At 46.5% G+C, this 17844-nt stretch overlaps 1 protein-coding gene across 1 annotated transcript in view; it reads left to right on the top strand.

The window, feature by feature from the left end:
- The window catches only part of LOC311056058 (uncharacterized protein), a gene marked incomplete at its 3' end in the record, with an annotated part of 75431 nt that overhangs the window by 54808 nt on the left and 2779 nt on the right, over nucleotides 1-17844 (top strand). The window contains exons 15-21 of the mRNA XM_084072411.1: nucleotides 54-127; nucleotides 5120-5227; nucleotides 6837-6938; nucleotides 9783-9921; nucleotides 13491-13932; nucleotides 14878-15286; nucleotides 16690-17422. Coding sequence (XP_083928537.1) covers nucleotides 54-127; nucleotides 5120-5227; nucleotides 6837-6938; nucleotides 9783-9921; nucleotides 13491-13932; nucleotides 14878-15286; nucleotides 16690-17422 — 2007 coding nt within the window. The remainder of the gene's footprint in view (nucleotides 1-53; nucleotides 128-5119; nucleotides 5228-6836; nucleotides 6939-9782; nucleotides 9922-13490; nucleotides 13933-14877; nucleotides 15287-16689; nucleotides 17423-17844) is intronic.

The following is a 17844-nucleotide window of genomic DNA, read 5'->3' as shown; positions in this document are numbered from 1 at the left end:
CCCCCTCTCTGTCCACCCCCCACCCCCCCTCTCTCTCTCTCTCTCTCTCTCAGGCTCTGCGGGCGTTCCAGCTGTAGTTCATGAGCAGCGTTCGTTTGAGCGGAAGGCCGAGGAGGATGATGGGAAAGTGAGTTCCAGTTTGACCTTTGACCTCCGTCTACTCTATGCTACTCTGTCCACGGAGGGCGGAGCTTATTAGTGTGTTTGTTTGAAGGGGTGTGGCCACCCCAGAGCATGTGAGCGGAGCGGAGCGGGTGAAAATGCCGCTCCGCGCTCCAGGGGGCTGAAATGCCGCTCGCTATTCGCTCATGTTAAACCCCCCCGCGCTCCGCTCCCCGTCGCTCCGCTCCCCGTCGCTCCTCGCTCACGTTGATTTGCGCAAATCTCGCTCCACGCTCCGCTCAAACCGGGTCGCTCAACAGTAAAAAAAAGAAAATAAAAAGAAAGTAGAAATTCTAATGACATCTCGGTGCGCTGTGCACTGCGGATGTCTGTGTGTCTCTGAGTCCGTGCGACCGGGCATGCTCAAACATTCGGTGCGCGGCCCCCGCGAGGGCGGCCTGGAGCGGGAGGCGGTCCTCGCTCTGAGTAGCGCTCCAACCTTTTTATAACCAGCTCCGCGCTCACGTCAAAATCGCGTCGCTCCGCTCGCGCTCCGCTCGCGCTCCGCTCGCGCTCCGCTCACATGCTCTGGGCCACCCACAGACACAAACTATGGCCACACGTCAATGCCGCCACCATATTATGCAGGCTAGCTCGCCATAACTCCACTGTAACGAACCCTCCCACCATATTATGCAGGCTAGCTCGCCATAACTCCACCGTAACGAACCCTACCACCATATTATGCAGGCTAGCTCTCCATAACTCCACTGCAAAAGAAATATGGTGTTGAAATATAGAGTTGTATAGAAGTACCTGAGACTAAAACCATTGCTGTTACCATCTATGTAAGATCAGGTGTTTTGGTTTGAAAACACACTTTTTTATTTATTTAACCAAGCATCCAGAATCATAAACGTCAAAACATGCAAATTGGTTTAGAATTCAGTGAGAGAGACAGGCTGCTTCAGCGTGTATGCTTCAACATTAGGAGGCACAGCTTGCCCTTCATAATATGGTGGCCGCAATGACGCTTTTAGTTAGTTAGTTTATATTATTTTCGGTCATGATTTAACAAAACAGTTGGCCGAAAAGGTGTGGGCTGAACCGAAGCTCATTATGCCCACCTTGTTACTATTGAAATTAACTGTCACGATAGAAAACGGGAAACTAAAGAGCAAAATAAAGAAAACCAAGTCTTAAACATCAGAACAAATGAAACAGAACGAAAATAAATATATTTGGCTTTGCATCAATTAGACAGATTTTTTTTTTCTAACAATTAGTAAATACCATTTACTAATTGTATTATTACGACCATAATTCATATCACTTATAGCATACATTATATATATATATATATATATATATATATATATATATATATATATATATATATAAATAAATAAATATTTTTATTTATTTATATATTCTTTTTATTTTCAATTGTATTATGTACTACATATTTATAATACATATAAATATGAAACAAGTACATAATACAAATGAATGAGTGTTGCTGCTGACCACTGCTGCCCCCTAGAGGACAAACAACGTCACATCAGTGTCTCTTGAACATTGTGTTGCCATGAAGACCTTCATAGCAACAAAGATGCGCCCCCCCCCCCCCCCTCCCCAACCACACCACACCCCACCCCACCCCGACCACACTGAGACACCAGGCACCCAGACCCTGCCACTCTACTGTCTGTCTACAACAACAATGGTTCTCAACATCGGGTGTAACTGTGTATTATAGACTGACGTGTAGTAGATAGATATGTACACTAGCAGGTGTGTGTTCTAGAATCAGTGTTCTTCACTGTGAGCTGTGTGATAGAAGCTACAGGACAGCACACAGCACTGTTCTATAAAAGTACTACCCCCCCGCCCCCCCCGCCAACAGCCCGTGCTAAATATGTAGGAGCCTGCGGCACTGCTGAGGCACTTTGGGTAAAAGCACGGGGAAAAAAACGATGTACGTTATGCACCGTACTCCATCATAATGGCAGAGCTTATTATTAATTGACATTGATGTACATTTCAAACATGACAAGACACTCAAAATTCAAGACGTACCACATGCATGCTGCTGCTTTGCTCTTAGTGACAGCTTGTCACTAACACTAGCGTCGTGTGCCTTAAAGCAGTGGTTCTCAACCAGTGGTCCGGGGACCACCAGTGGTCCTTGAGGGGGTTCCAGGGAGTCCCCAGCCAAATTAATAGTTAGGAACCAAATTGACCCTTATGTGTCTGTAACTCTGAGAGTGTACAAATGGAACCAAATGGACCCGTTAGGGTCCATTTGGTTCCATTTGTACACTCTCAGAGTTAGATGAACACTAATGATGATGATACAGTGTAGATTGGGAACCCAGAGAAATCAAAATGGTTGAGTGCCTGGCATATCTTTTCAAAATGGGGTCTGTGGGCTTATGTGTGTCAATTTGGGGGTCCTTGATGCGAAAAATGTTGAAAACCACTGCCTTAATGAACAGCCTGGGACATTCCTATTAAGGTAGCCTGTACCCTTTAGCTGTGGCTCTATAGAAACGACCATTGAACTAGTAGTTGGAGACGTGATCAGTATACTGCTTTTTGTGCTAGAGGAAGTTTCTGTTCTATAGTTAAGTTCCTAAGCTAATGTTTTAGAGGCAGACTTTTGTGCCATGGTGTGTAGCGCCCCACTGAGCATTTTTCAGGCTATTAGACGTCTAAAATACGTCTAAACGGCTAGGCTAAAACCGGGTTATACAGTAACTGGTCTAACAGTGAAAGTTTTTTAGCCTAGATGTTGAAACAATGTCATTTCAACGGCTATATATAGACGGTCTATATATAGATGCTTAAAAAACAGCTAATCAAAAAACGTTCACTTTTAGACCAGTCATAACCCGGTTTTAGACGGACGTCTAATAGCCGACTATATGGCTCACTGGGACAATTTTCTAAATTGCATTCTGAATTGGTTCACTGTTCCATGTTGTAGAACCATGTTTTCTGTGTCCTAGAAACAGCCTTAATGTGCCTCTACATGAAGCTACTGTAGCAGAGTGTGTTGTATTCTCTGTTCTAAGGATATATGGTTGTGTATTCTAGAAGCAGGTAGTAGTGTTGTATATATGCTCTTCAACTAGACTTTCTAAGGCGGCAGCGTCATGTTCGTTCTGTTCAGACAGCACTATGTCCTGTGTTCTAGAAGCAGATACTGTAAGTAGTTTAGTGTAGTTCTCAGCACATTCTCACTCTCAAACGGGTGGCAGCTCTGGGACGGATGTGCCCATTTGTCATTTTGAGGGCACCCGCTGGGCGGCACATGCTGACGTGGGAAGTGATGATTTACCATTCTGTGCCTATCTGGACGTAAACTCGGATGACGGCCGAGTCGGATAAGGATAATTCCTTTTAACAGGTCGTTCATGAAAGTCCTTGCGGTCTTGTTTCCAATGAGAACCTGTGAGCAATTAGGGGTTAAGAGTCTTGCTCAGGGACAAATTTAATTTCATCGACACGTATGCCGGCCTGGCCTGGAATCGAACCTGGGGCAACCAGGGCCTCTGGCTCCCTAGGCGGGCTCACTAACCACTCAGCTATGGCCGCCCCCATGAAGCGAATACCTCACTACGTTTGGAACTGTGACTCGCTCGCCGTCAAGGTGGCGCCTCTCGTTGCTCAAGTTCCGCTTCAGACGGCCAATTAGCCTCCGTCCTTTTAACTGTGTTTTAGTGGAGCCGTCACCCTTTTTACGTCATGGGTTTGAGGCACGGCACTTCCGGAAGTTATCGGGACCGCGTCTAACATTTTTTTGCCATTTCGGCACACCCGGTCCCATCAAATCACACCTGGTCCCATGAAGTCACTGTAATAGATTTTGGGAGTGAGAGTATGTTGGGAAAATGGTTGAGAATTCAGCTTTTTATGATTATATTAATAGTGGAGAGAGACGTCCTGCTTCAATAGGCATACTGTACGTGCATTATGAGTTATGGTGGTGGAGAGATCTCCTGTTTTAAAAGGAGTAGTTCACCCCAAAAAAAATCGTATTTTTTATCGATTACTCACCCCATTGAATTCATGGATATTTTTCAGTTTTTGTCGCATTCCTAAGCCAAAGATGTGATGACCAGTCATCAAAGAGTCTCCTTTGTGTCACCTACCGGTCCGCTGGTCATCGAATTATTGTCTTAGGAATGTAACAAAAAACAAAAAGAAATATCCATGAATTCAAGTCTCCATGGGGTGAATAATTAATAGAAAAAAAGTAATTTTGGGGACGAACTATCCCTTTAACAGATATACATGCATTATTAGGAGGCACGGCTTTCCCCACAAAATACGGTGGCCAGGATGGATTTACATTCATATAGTGTGTTGGTTGTAGTATAATAGCATCATATAGTGTTCATATAGTGTGTTGGTTGTAGTATATAGTAGGCCTGTCCCCGACTAAGGATTTGTATAGTCGAATCTGATTGGCGACTAATTGCCATTAGTCGACTGGCAGTCGACTAATGCATTTTTTTTTTCATGATTGGACTGAGAGATTGTCAGAGGAATCATTCTGATTCCACTGACAATCTCTCAGTCCAATCATGAAAAAAATAATGTTATGCAATAGAGGAACATTCCATTTGGGCTGTTAGGGTGCTTAGTGTCTGATTTAACATTGGTTTCTCCCAATAAATCATGATGTATATCCTATTTTTGGCAAACTATTAGTTAATTAATTTAACAAACTAGGCCAATCTCAGTCGAATAATAAAAAAATGTAAATATTTTTTTTATAATTCGACTAAGAGATTGGCAGTGGACTCAGACACCCCCCGACTAATTAGTCGACTATTCGACTACTAGAGGTCAGGCCTAGTATATAGTATCATATAGTATTCACATAGTGTGTTGGTTGTGTGTCGTAGAAGCAGGCCGTAGTGTATATTAGTATATATATATAGTATATAGTATCATCAGTATACAGTATCATATAGTATTCACATAGTGTGTTGGTTGTGTGTTGTAGAAGCAGGCCGTAGTGTCGTGGCTGGGTGGCTTTCAGCTCCAGTTCTACACCACCCACTTCGTCACGGCGGGATACGATCTAGACACCGTTAGCCGCATGACCCCCGAGGTAAGGCTGGGATGCGACCCCACCCACGCACCCCTGACCCCGCCCCCAAGCCCCCCCCTCCCCCCGTCCTGTCCTGTCCTGTCTGTCAAGGCTCTGGATGATGTCATCAGTACCCTCCTCCTGTCTGTCACCTTTGACCCCCCGGTGTGACCCCACTGAGCATTGGTCTGTCACTGCCCGTCCGTCCATCCGTCCATCCGTCCATCCGTCCTCGTTCAATCGTCTGCCTCTGTTTTTGGTCACATGACTGTACCAACCTCTTGTGAAGTTTACTGTGTTTGTCCCTGTCTGCGCTTTCTGTGGGTTTGGTCTCATCTCACTGTGTGTGTGTGTGTGTGTGTGTGTGTGTGTGTGTGTGTGTGTGTGTGTGTGTGTGTGTGTGTGTGTGTGTGTGTGTGTGTGTGCGTGCAGTGGAAGCATGCTTAACATGGAGGCGTGTACCTGATCAGGAATGTGCCTCCATGTTAAATGTTTCAGCACAGGCAAAAAAAACAAAAAACAACCCTGATTTAAACAGTTGTTTCAAGCCATCGATGGATTTAATCAGACCGTTAGAAACTACAGACATCTACCTGTAAGATACCGGCGGTGAACACCTTTACATTTTTGATACAATGTTCAGAAAAGGCTGAACAATTGGGACACTTTTGCCGGTGGCGTCCTCAGCTGGATCTGAACGCAACGGGCCTTCATCCCAGAGCTACAATACAGGGGCAGGAGCTACAGGGCAGGGGGAGGAGCTACAGGACAGGGGGAGGAGCTACAGCGCAGGGGGAGGAGCTACAATGCAGGGGGAGGAGCTACAACGCAGGGGGAGGAGCTACAATGCAGGGGGAGGTCACTGACAGGGATAATAGTTAGCCTGTGTCCCATATCAAACTGGATACAGTTTAGACAATGAGCAAGGTAATCAATCACAATACATAGAATGCAGAGAGATAGTGTAGTGTCTCAGTAAACTAGGATCACAGGTAAACCAAGAACCTAGCATCAGTCGGAATAATATACTATCAAAATAATAATCTGAACATTGAAACTATAGGATACCAGCATCTACCTAGCATCTGTATCTAAATTACATTCTTAAAGGGCAAGACCACTTTGGTATAGAGGTTTGGGTAGTGTAGTTACATTGCCATGATGGAACTTCAAAGGTGGACAAGAAATTTAAAAAAAATTGCTCCATTGATTAAAAATTGATCATTCCAAATATGCTCCTCATTGACTTACATTGTACGGTGAAACAGCTCTCAAAGTCACTATTTTAGCACGTAAACGAACACAAACAAAGCTGATTCAGACAATATAGAACATCACCAAACCCACTGTTTGTTTCTTTTAATAAAAATGTTAACTTCCTGTTGATTTTACTATTTTTATTAGGAAGACAACTCGGACTGGATCCACGGATCCGGATCTTCAAATAGTGAAATCAACAGGAAGTTGACTTTTTTTTATATTGTCAGAATCAACTTTTTTTGTGTTTGGTTACGTGCTAAAAGAGTGACTTTGAGAGCTGTTTCACCGTACAAGTGCTAGGGGGTGAGGTGGAGTCTGGAGGTTTTACAGTGAGACAGTGTCGTGATGTGGTTGTTGTTTTGTGCTGAAGGACCTGACGGCCATCGGGGTGATGAAACCTGGACACAGAAAGAAGCTGATGGCAGAGATCAGCACCATGCCGACCACTGACTGGCTCCCTGACCGCAAGCCTGTAAGACACACTTACACTGTTCAGGATCAATCAGTAAATTGATCAAACAAATGGACTTAGAGGAACGTATTCAAAAGTGGTGGTGTGGTGCTTTTAATACATGGTGACAAGGAGGGAGAAGTATGTTGAACACAAGCCTGTCGTAAGGCAGTTAGTCCAGCACAAGGAATCAGATTTATATACTCTAGTCTAGTCGGTAACCGGAACGCTCACTCCAAAACACACTGACACCCATTTGTTTTGCGGACTGCTCGCCCCCAGCAGTTCTTGTATTCGTTTTACTGAGCATAAGGTTAGGGTTATAGTCATAGTTTTACTGAGGTTATGCTAAGGATTAAGGTTAGGTTTTGGCATAGTTTACTGAGGTTATATTTAGGAACACCTGGTGGCGACCGTTCCGAGGTCGCCGGATTTGACCCTGGGTCGAGCGTGTTTTGGGGCGAGTGTTCTTGTATTCTTCTAGCCTAGCGTCACAAGGACAAGCTGTACCATAAACAAGACGAGCTGTACCATAAACAAGACGAGCTGTACCATAAACAAGACAAGCTGTACCATAAACAAAACCTATCAGGCCTAAACGAAGACATCTTGACTCTTACAGTGTGAAAAATATCATATTATAACGCCACAAAGGTGATCAAACTAAGGTACAAGGTTAGATATAGACAAACACACACACTGACACACACCCACACACAGATATACACTAGGGTTGCCAACATCCAGAACTGGGGAAACGGGACACATGCACGCGCGCGATTTTTTTCGGGTTTCCCGCGGATAAAGTTACTTTTTTTGTTATTTTATTTCGGTTTTAGGGTTAGGTTAGGGTTATGTGATTTCATTATTTTGGGGGAGCCGCGCCCACCGGAGAAAATCTCACACACACACACACACACACACACACGCATGCGTGCGAGCACTGTGCCTGCCCTGTCAACTGAGCGGTCCTAGCGCCCTTCGCATACAGCACACAAACACGCAGCCAGACACACTGCATTGTGCGCAAACAGAAATATATTTTTTATTTTTCCCTTTACACCGGAGTCCGGGACAAACAAAGTCCTGTACGGGACACGCCCCTTTTGGCTCAAATACGGGGCGTCCCAGCTAATACGGGACGGTTGGCAACCATACTATACACAAACACACACACTGACACACACTGACACACAGCTACACACAAACACACACACTGACACACACCGACACACAGCTATACACAAACACAGCACAAAATGTCCTACAGCTGAATAAAAGCACATTTTAAGTTAAGGCCCCTTCCACTGACTCTATCACTCAGATAAAACAAGGTCTTGGCAACCAGCCCACCCTGGTAAAACCCTCAGTCAACAACCTTGCTGTGATATTTGATTTGCACCGTAACAGTTTGACAAGCAGTAAAAACTGAAATGCAGCAGTTGTAGTAGTTCCAGATTTGTACAATCACCAAAAACAATGTCTCTGTGTCCAAGACCTTGACAAAGTCATCCTGCCTTCACATCATCCCTCTGGGATTACTGTATCTCCCAGCATTCAGTCATCACTGTCCTCCTACAACTAGTCCAACAATGCTGCATGCAGCCAGTCTGCCGTTCGCTACCAGGAAGATAAGACCTTTATTGATATTATTTATTGGGGAAATTCAGTCACCAGAGGCAGCAAGACAGTAAAGATACAGTTACAGCAAGAGATGCACCGTCAATAATTAACAACAGCATACAATCTCAACAAAGCTCGCATTAAGGACAAAGTAAATAATCAGGATGCACACAGTAACCATGGTAACCATGTCAGACAGTGTCCCTACAGCAGGGGTCTTCAACGGGGGGGTCCGGGACCCCTAGGGGGTCCTCTGAGTTACTACAGGGGGTCCGCCAAATCTTTGTGTGATATAATTTTCTTTCTTTTTTTACCGTAAACACTTGAACCCTAGCATCCCTTTTCTGAGGAGAACTTTAGCCAAAAATAGCAGATCTACAAGCTCACAACGCCTCGCGCTGCGAGGCGTTGTGAGCTTATAGATCGGCTATTTTTGGCAAAGAATTTTTTTTTTCTTTTGACAAAAAAAGTTGAATCTGAAACACAATTGTATACAATATAGAGGGGGGTCCCTGCTTCCTCTCTCTCTCAGCTAGGGGGTCCTTGGCCTGAAAACGTTGGAAGACCCCTGCCCTACAGTAATGAGTAACTGCTAATTCGTCTAACCCCAACTAAAGGTTGGGGCCACTTTGCGATATGGCCATAATATGGAGATCAGTATCTGTCAGTATTTGTCCCTTTTACGGGCATATATGGAGATCTCTGTATCTATCAGTCGTTGTCCCATTTATGGCCATAATATATGCAGAGTGATTTGTTAGGGCCTGATGCCATGATGACACTTTGAGTTTAAACAACACAGTCCTGCCCATTGTGTGGACATAGTGGGCGTTAAATGTACTGTAATTAAGGGGAGAAATGCATTAAATGTATTTAGCCTGTAAAGGAAACGTTTGTTAATAACTCCTAAAGGATCGGCCTCCTCCTATATCGCTGACCTTTTGAGCCCCCCTTCGACCCCCGGGACCCTCAGGTCAGCTGACTTGGAGGGATACTAGCTGTCCTACAAACTGAACTCAGGCTTAGGGGTGACTGAAACTCTTAATTCCGCCTGATGTGGCTGCTTTGTATTGCTAATTGTTTGTATTGCTGATTATTTTATTATTTGTGCTTTTGACTGTGTTTTCTGTGCATGTTTGTGTGTGTGCATGTGTGTGTGTGTGTGTGTGTGTGTGTGTGTGTGTGTGTGTGTGTGTGTGTGTGTGTGTGTGTGTGTGTGTGTGTGTGCGTGTGTGTGTGCAGGCTAACCTGTCAGAGTGGTTGTCTCAGCTGGGTCTCAGTCAGTACTACCAGGTTCTGGTGCAGAACGGCTACGAGAACGTGGACTTTGTGTCTGACATCAGTCTGGAGGACCTGCAGGAGATAGGCATCAGCAAGCTGGGTGAGACACCACACACATGCACGTGCGCGCGCACACACACATGCACGTGCTCACGCACGTGCACACACCCACACACACACACACACACACACACACACACACACACACACTAGCCAGCGGGCTTGACTGTAGGACAGAACAGCCAAGGTCTTAAAGGTGAATTTTTGACCACGGTTTTCTTACCTTGTCTATGATGTTATGATATCCTAGGATGAATGGTACAGTAGAAAAACGTCATAACATCATCTCGGGTCCGCCACAGCTAAAGCTATCAAAATATGCGATCTAGCGCAAGGCCTATTGGCGTGCGTTTTTAGCTGTGGTGAACCCGGGATGGAGTTATGATTTTTTTCTACTGTACCATTCATCCTAGGACAGGGGTCTTCAACGTTTTCAGGCCAAGGACCCCCTAGCTGAGAGAGAGATGAAGCAGGGACCCCCTCTATATTGTATAAAATTGTGTTTCAGATTCAACTTTTTGTATTCACTTGGTCTGCTCTTTTCCCCCTCTACATCTATACCTCTTTGCAAAAAATAGCCGATCTACAAGCTCCGATCGAAGCTCCGATCGAAGCTCACAACGCCTCGCGCTGCGAGGCATTGTGAGCTTGTAGATCTACTATTTTTGGCTAAAGTTCTCCTCAGAAAAGGGATGCTAGAGTTCAAGTGGTTAATGTAAAATAAATAATTATATCACACAAAGATTTGGCGGACCCCCTAGGGGTCCCGGACCCCCTGTTGAAGACCCCTGTCCTAGGATATCATAGAAAAAGTAAACATTCTCTTTATTTCCACGTTGCCACAATCTGCTTGTCATGCCTTGATGTCATTTGGTACGTACAGTAGGCTACTTACTCCAGTTGTCCCCAGGTGTGGCGGCCGGTGGCCCATTCACTTGACATCTGCCTCCAAGTCACGGCGCCAGGGGTTTCGTCCTGTCTTTCTATTCGCTTGGGGGATCCTCTTGAGGGATTGTCCTGTAATGTTGTAGGCTGGTTTACGGAGAGTATGGCCTATTTATTCATCTCCAACGCCGTTGGAAGGATCTCTTCCTCTGCTGGTTTTTGGTTGGTGCGTTGCCACAGTTCTTTGTTAATCCAGTGGATCCGGAGGATTCGTGGCAGACAGGTGTTGATGAAGGACTGGATTTAGTTTGTGGTGTTGACATTGGTCCTCTAGTCCATGTCTCAGCACCATAGAATAGGATCGACTTCACATTGGTGTTAAAGATCCTGATCTTTGTTGTGATGGCCAAATGTTTTTTGTTTTTTTAACCCTTTAAGAGCAGGAACGCATCTGTGTCATTTTTAGATTGCTTTAGCTATTAAATAGCAGCTCTACAAGCTCATAGCGGTGCCACGCTATGAGCTTGTAGATCTGCTATTTTTGAAAAATATTGGGCATTTGTGCAAATCTTTGAATATATCATTTCTTTAAGCGAACATTGTAAAATATGTTGTTCCAGGGACCCCACAGAGGCAAAGATTTGAGTTACAAATGTTCACTTCAAATACATATTGAAAGATTTGCATGATATTTTCAAAAATAGCAGATCTACAAGCTCATAGTGCGGCACTCGGTGCCGCGCTATGAGCTTGTATATCTGCTATTTTTGAATAGCCAAAGAAATCTTAAAATGACACAGATGCGTTCCAGGTTTGAATGGGTTATGGAGAAAATAGCAGATATACAAATAGCAGATATACAAGCTCATAGCCCGGCACTCTCACATCAGCGTCTGCTCCCCCTTGCTTGTTGACAATGCTGTACAGGCAGTGTAGTCGCCCCCCAAACAAACAAATCAATCACACAGTCAGACACCAGAGACTGCATGTCTCTCTTCCTCAATGTGTGGATGAGTCACTGACTGATTGATGCTGTGTGCAGCCATTAACTGCAGGTGTGTGTGTGGTCACAGTCACACCCACTGACTGGTGTGAAGAAGTACTCAGATGTTTTTACTTGAGTAAAAGTATCAATGCAAAGTTTACCATGTCCTACATTATTCAGTGGTGTAAAAAGTACTCAAATGTTTTACTTAAGGAAAAGTATCAATACTGCAATGTAGAAGTACTCTGTTACAAGTAAAATACCAGATGTTTTACCTGGGTAAAAGTACAAAAGTACCAAAAGTGAAAGTACCCAATATGCAGAATGTCTAATTTCACAAGTTTTCAAATGTATGAAGATCTTGTGAGCAGTGTGAGCTTGTAGATCTGCTATTTTCAAATGGCCTACATGTATATAGGGCTGAAGTGGTTAATGTATGTTTTGTGATAATAATCAAAATCTTCAAAGTAACTAGCAACTAAAGTTTTCAAATAATTGTAGTGGAGTAAAAGTATAATATTTGCCTCTGAGATGTAGTGGAGTAGAAGTAAAAGTACTGAAAATTGGAAATACTCCAGTAAAGTAAAAAATACCAATTTCATAATAACACATTGTAATTAAGTACAGTACTTGAGTACACGTATTCTGTATGTTACTGAATTAATATCTATACCTCAGTGTTTATAAATGAGTTGGTTTATATGTGAATGGTTTCATCCATCCAGCTCACTGCATCAGCTGCTGCAGACTGCGTCTGTGTCTCCATTCTTAAGCCAACATCACCACCTACTGGTGGTTTGTGTGAATACACCCCTCCCAAATTATGACACACATTTCAAGTATTAGTTATCATTTCACATATTATTTCATGTAAAAAGCACTTTGAGATATGACTCCATCATCCAATCAATGATCTCAATAATGCAGTATGAGGTTTTTCATAATTACATTTTCATCGTACCCAGAAATCCCCAACACAACAAGAGCCCATTCCTTATACTCCATAAATAACAGTAAGTCCAACTTAGTTAGTTACAAGTTAAATAAATGTAATAAATACATTTACCACTTGTGACAGTTCTCCACACTGCAGCCAACACACAGGCTCCAGGGCCCACTGCAGGGGGTATGGCGCCCCCTGGAGGGAGTCCAATTGTCTGTGGCCTGAAAATCTAGTTACATAAATGTGGTTTTACTTTTATTGTGGTTTTACTTTTACAAGCTCACAACGCCTCGCGCTGCGAGGCGTTGTGAGCTTGTAGATCGGCTATTTTTGGCAAAAGTTCTCCTCAGAAAAGGGATGCTAGGTTTCGAGTGGTTATGGTAAAAAGAAAAATCATATCACATAAAGATTTGGCGGACCCCCTGTAGTAACTCTGAGGACCCCCTAGGGGTCCCGGACCCCCTGTTGAAGACCCCTGCTGTAAACTGAAAAAAAAAAAACTTTTTTATTTTTTTTTCAAAAGGGCACTTCTGATAAAGAGGGCAAAGGGCAGGTGCTCTAGCACCACCTAGAGTCTATCTGTGCACGTCCCTGTACATAGGTGCGTTGGCCGCTTCCTGTCTGAAGTGACCTTAAAGCATGTATTTTAGTGGAATCTTTTTGAATGGGTGGAAATGTCCTTTTTTTAAATGTCTTTTTGAGTGTAAACAGAATGTTTACAAAATAAATGCTTGGTTAAAGGTCTCTGTCTGTCTGTCTGTCTGTCTGTCTCTCTCTCTCTCTCTCTCTCTCTCAGGCCACCAGAAGAAGTTGATGTTGGGCGTGAGGAGACTGAAGGAGCTCCAGAGAGGAGGAGGGGCCATCAAAGGCTCCGCCCCCTCCGACGGCACCGCCCCCATCAGCCCCGGCAGCACGCCCCCCTCCAGCCCCACGGAGGGCAGGAAACACCACAAGGACAACGCCCCGCCCCCACCCAGCCCGCTGGCTAAACCCCGCCCCCAGCCACACCCACCCACGCCCGCCGCCAAGCCCCAGCAGCAGGGGGCGTCGCCCCAGCAGCAGGGGGCGTCGCCCCGGGCGCGGCCGCGCCCCCCCGCACAACAAACGCCGCCGGCGGCGTCCGATTCGTCGCTGACGCTGCTGCGGTTGCCCGGCAACGAGGAGGAGGAAGAGGAGCGACGGAGAACCCACAGCCTCACGGGAGGCTCCTCCCACCTGGAGACAGACTCCACCCAAAGGTTATTATAAAATTATTATTGTCTCCGCCAGGCCGAAGGCATGTATGAGTATGTTTTACCCTCCGTCCGTCCGTGTGTCCTTCTGTCTGTGAGCAGCTAATCTCCGGCACCGTTGGCCCGGTCGCTCTGAAACTGTGCACACACACTCCCTGGATGCCAATTCAGATCCTCTGCCCCAATGTTTTCACATGGGCCTGTTATAGCACCACCAGGAGACCGATTTGTGCAAAACCTATTTTTTTTACATTACTCCTACAGATTTTATCCAAACGTCATGCAAATCAGTACACAGTATCTCTATAGTCATGTGATCCACACGGATTTGTCCGATTTCCCATATTCCATCCTCATTGCCTATGGTTGGCTTCCAAAGTTTTGCGATTTCCGTGAAATTTCACACGCACATTCCTACTAGGCCGAGGAAGAAATGCCACCCTTTTCACATTGGCCTGTTATAGCGCCACCAGCAGGTCTAATTTAGCAAAACACATTTTTGGAACAAAATGCCTCAAATCATGAATGCAGTGTCTGATTGCCGTGCAAGACCTAAGAATAAATGGCACCCTTTTCACATTGGCCTATTATAGCGCCACCAGGAGGCCACAATAACGTACATGACCTGGCGGAGACCTGTGCTCCGAGGAGCACTTTTTCTAGTTCATTTCATTTTGAGTTTTTGTTTTCAATTCCAATTTAGTTTTAATATATTTTTAAGTGGGTTTTCTAGTTTAGTTTAGTTTATTTGTTTACTTTTAAAGGCTTAGTTTTGGTTTAGTTTTCATTAGCTAAAGGTAGGGTAAGTGATTTTCTTTGCTTAGCTATATTGTGATATAACCATTATAATATCAAAATCACACATGAAAACTAACCTGTGGGTTGAGTGGTTCTCAACCCACAGGTTGAGAACCACTGAGCTGTAATATTCCCGGCTCCGCCCCCCTACAGATACGCCACCGTATGCCGCAGCAGCTCCACCAGTAGCACCGCCTCCAACGACGTCACCGTCAACCGCAGCCAATCGTCCGTCACGCTCCGCCCCCGGCGGAAAGGCCGGCCCCCGACGCCGCCCAAGCGGGGGAGTTCCTCCGTCGTCGCCGGGGGCGACGGAGGCAGCGGCGAGGGGGAGGAGGGGCTGCTCCTGGGCCCGCCGGCCTATCGGGAGCGGCGAGCCAGCGACTGCGGGAGTCTGGCGGCCTCGCTGAGGAGGAGGGCCCAGCAGAGGTCGGAGGTCATGGAGAGGTCGGAGGGCGGGTCCGGGAGCGTGCGCAGCCTGGCGGCCATGTTGGAGACGACCATCGGCGGCGGAGCCAAAACCCTGCCCAAGAACCTGGGAGGCGGAAGCAGCTACCTGCAGGTGTGTGTGTGTGTGTGTGTGTGTGTGTGTGTGTGTGTGTGTGTTAGAGCCCTGCAAGCCCGTCGGGACCCGACCAGGGCCCGGCCCGTTTTGACGGGCAGTTTCTGTATTTGACCATCAGGCCCAGGGCCAGGCTCGAACTCACAGACCCCGTTATCCTCCTACAATTCTAGTAACCTCTGTAGTAGTGTCTGTCTGAGACCAATTAAACCACTGAAGCCCAACCTGTGAGCCCAAACATGTTTCTGCCCGGTTCTCCTCGGTGCCTGGAGCTATTGATCTGAAATTGCGCACAGCCATTGACCATTACCATGTGCATGGAACTGTCAAGCCACTTCTTCCATATCACTAAATCTCAGCTGTTTATTCGCTTTTGGATGTCAAAGAATGTCGCCAGCCTCGCATCTACAGCCCCACTGCTTCACACAGTTGAGCGAACACTCGCCTCCGCGGCCGTGTATGCGCGGACACGCACGTGGTCGCGCGCGTGTGTGTGCTGAACGTGCTTCGCCCAAGTTACGTGCACACTGCTCACGCGACAGGACATGCAATAACCCCACGATTGCAACTACTTTCGCCTGCACACTTCACCGGGTATGGTCTAGTATTAATAAGGTAAACATTTTGTCTCAGCATGTGCTCTAGCTTGCAGGAGGGGGTGTGTGAGAGGCAGCACCCTACAGTCTATGGGGCAGAGACCGTATCTTAGCAACAATGATAGCGCTAACTAAAAGGAATTATTATTATAACTCTCATTGGTCGTGTCATGAATGAATGAGCCAATGAGCTGAACCAGACACCCAGACTCACACAGCTCACTGACAGTCAGTCAGTCACACAGTAACGAGAGGAGAGAGAGTCAGTGGGATCAGGACAGCTCAAATAAATCGCCCTGTCATTCATATTGATTCCCCGACCTCAAAATACGGAACAAAGTGCGTCCCAAGTCACCAGAAGTGTGTGGAATTATGCTGTGAGGACATAAGATCATTCCAAACGGTGGCTATAGGAGGATTTCTTACTTTTTTAGTGTCATGTGAGTGTTCTTGGCTTCTTGTGGCTTTGTTTTTATCAGAGCACGAGAGCGCAGCTGCTGCGCGCATCAATGAAAGCGTACGCTCGAAAATAATTCATTAATAATAATAAATAAATTAAAAGGTCTCGGGCTTCGGGCCGGGCTCGGGCTGTAAAATTGCGCCACCTATCGGGCCAGGGGCCGGGCTGAATACCACGGGCCAGGTCCGGGCTAGGGCCCACATTTCCGGCCCACGCAGGGCTCTAGTGCGTATGTGTGTTTGTGTGTGTGCCTGTGTGTCTGTGTGTGTCTGTGTGTGTGTGTGTGTGTGTGTGTGTGTGTGTGTGTGTGTGTGTGTGTGTGTAACAGCATGTGTGTGTGTTTCCAGGTGAGTCCAGGTGCTCTGCGTCGTCAGACGGGGTCAGGTGGTTTGGGGACAGATGAAGATGACCTCATCAGTCGGCGCCGGACCATCAGCGGACCGCTAGAGGGTTTCCCCGACATCCAGACCGACGCGTCACCACGGCAACCAGCCCAGCCCCGCCCAGAGCCCCGCCCCCGCTCCACCGTAACCACGGCGACGTCGTCGGAGATCGTCGACGGCACGGCCACGCTCCGAAGGAAGCCACGCCCCCCGGCGACAACAAAAGACAACAACACTGAGCCGGTAACCATGCCGACCACGGTCAGCACCATGACGACGGGCACCGACACCATCCGCAGGAGGCCCTGCACTCCTTCCGACCAATCGGGGGTTGTCGTTCAAAGCAATAGCCAATCGCAGCCGAGCGCCGTCGCGGCAGGCATCGACCAATCGGAGTCCGGAGCGCCCAGCGGCGACAGCAGCCAACCGGCGAGCGGCGGCCTGAAAACGCCGGACCAACCGCAGCAGAACGGAGGCGTGGTCTTGAGGCGGAGGCCCGTGTCGGAGGCTCCTCCCGATAGGCCGGAGGAGAGCAGGGAGAGCTGTGAGTGGATGGAGGCCAGGAAGTGTCTGAAGCCACCCGCCAGCTCTCCTAAACCAACCGCTGCCACCCCGAGGTCGCAGGCCGACGCCCCCACTCCGATGCGGAGGGTCCCCATACCGGGTCCTGACCCCCCCGATACCACGCCCAGTCCAGGTGAGAGAGACACACACACACACACACACACACACACACACACACACACACACACACACACACACACACACACACACACACACACACACACACACACACACACACACACACACACGCAGTAGTATATTGTTTTGTATAGAGCACCGAAGTTCGACGTAATTTACTCATCCTACTGGGTCGCGTTTTTTTTTACCAGCAATCTGAATCCCCATGCGTGTTTTTTGGGGAAAAAAATATTCAGAACCCAAGATATCATTATCTGTAGATTTTCAGCTCCATCCACTCCTTGTTTAACTTAGAACTGAAAAAGGCTGTATCTCGCTTCCTAAGCACTTTTTTTTACTGACGGTGAGAAAACGTTAATGTTACTTCCACCGAATTAGTTACATTTTTGCCAGAAACAGACTATATTATCGTAAACG

Source organism: Gymnoscopelus microlampas, assembly GCF_963454915.1.
Source record: "Gymnoscopelus microlampas genome assembly, chromosome: 2".
Taxonomy (NCBI): domain Eukaryota; kingdom Metazoa; phylum Chordata; class Actinopteri; order Myctophiformes; family Myctophidae; genus Gymnoscopelus; species Gymnoscopelus microlampas.
Note: the sequence above shows the minus strand (reverse complement) of the source record. Positions and strands in the feature narration are given on the sequence as shown.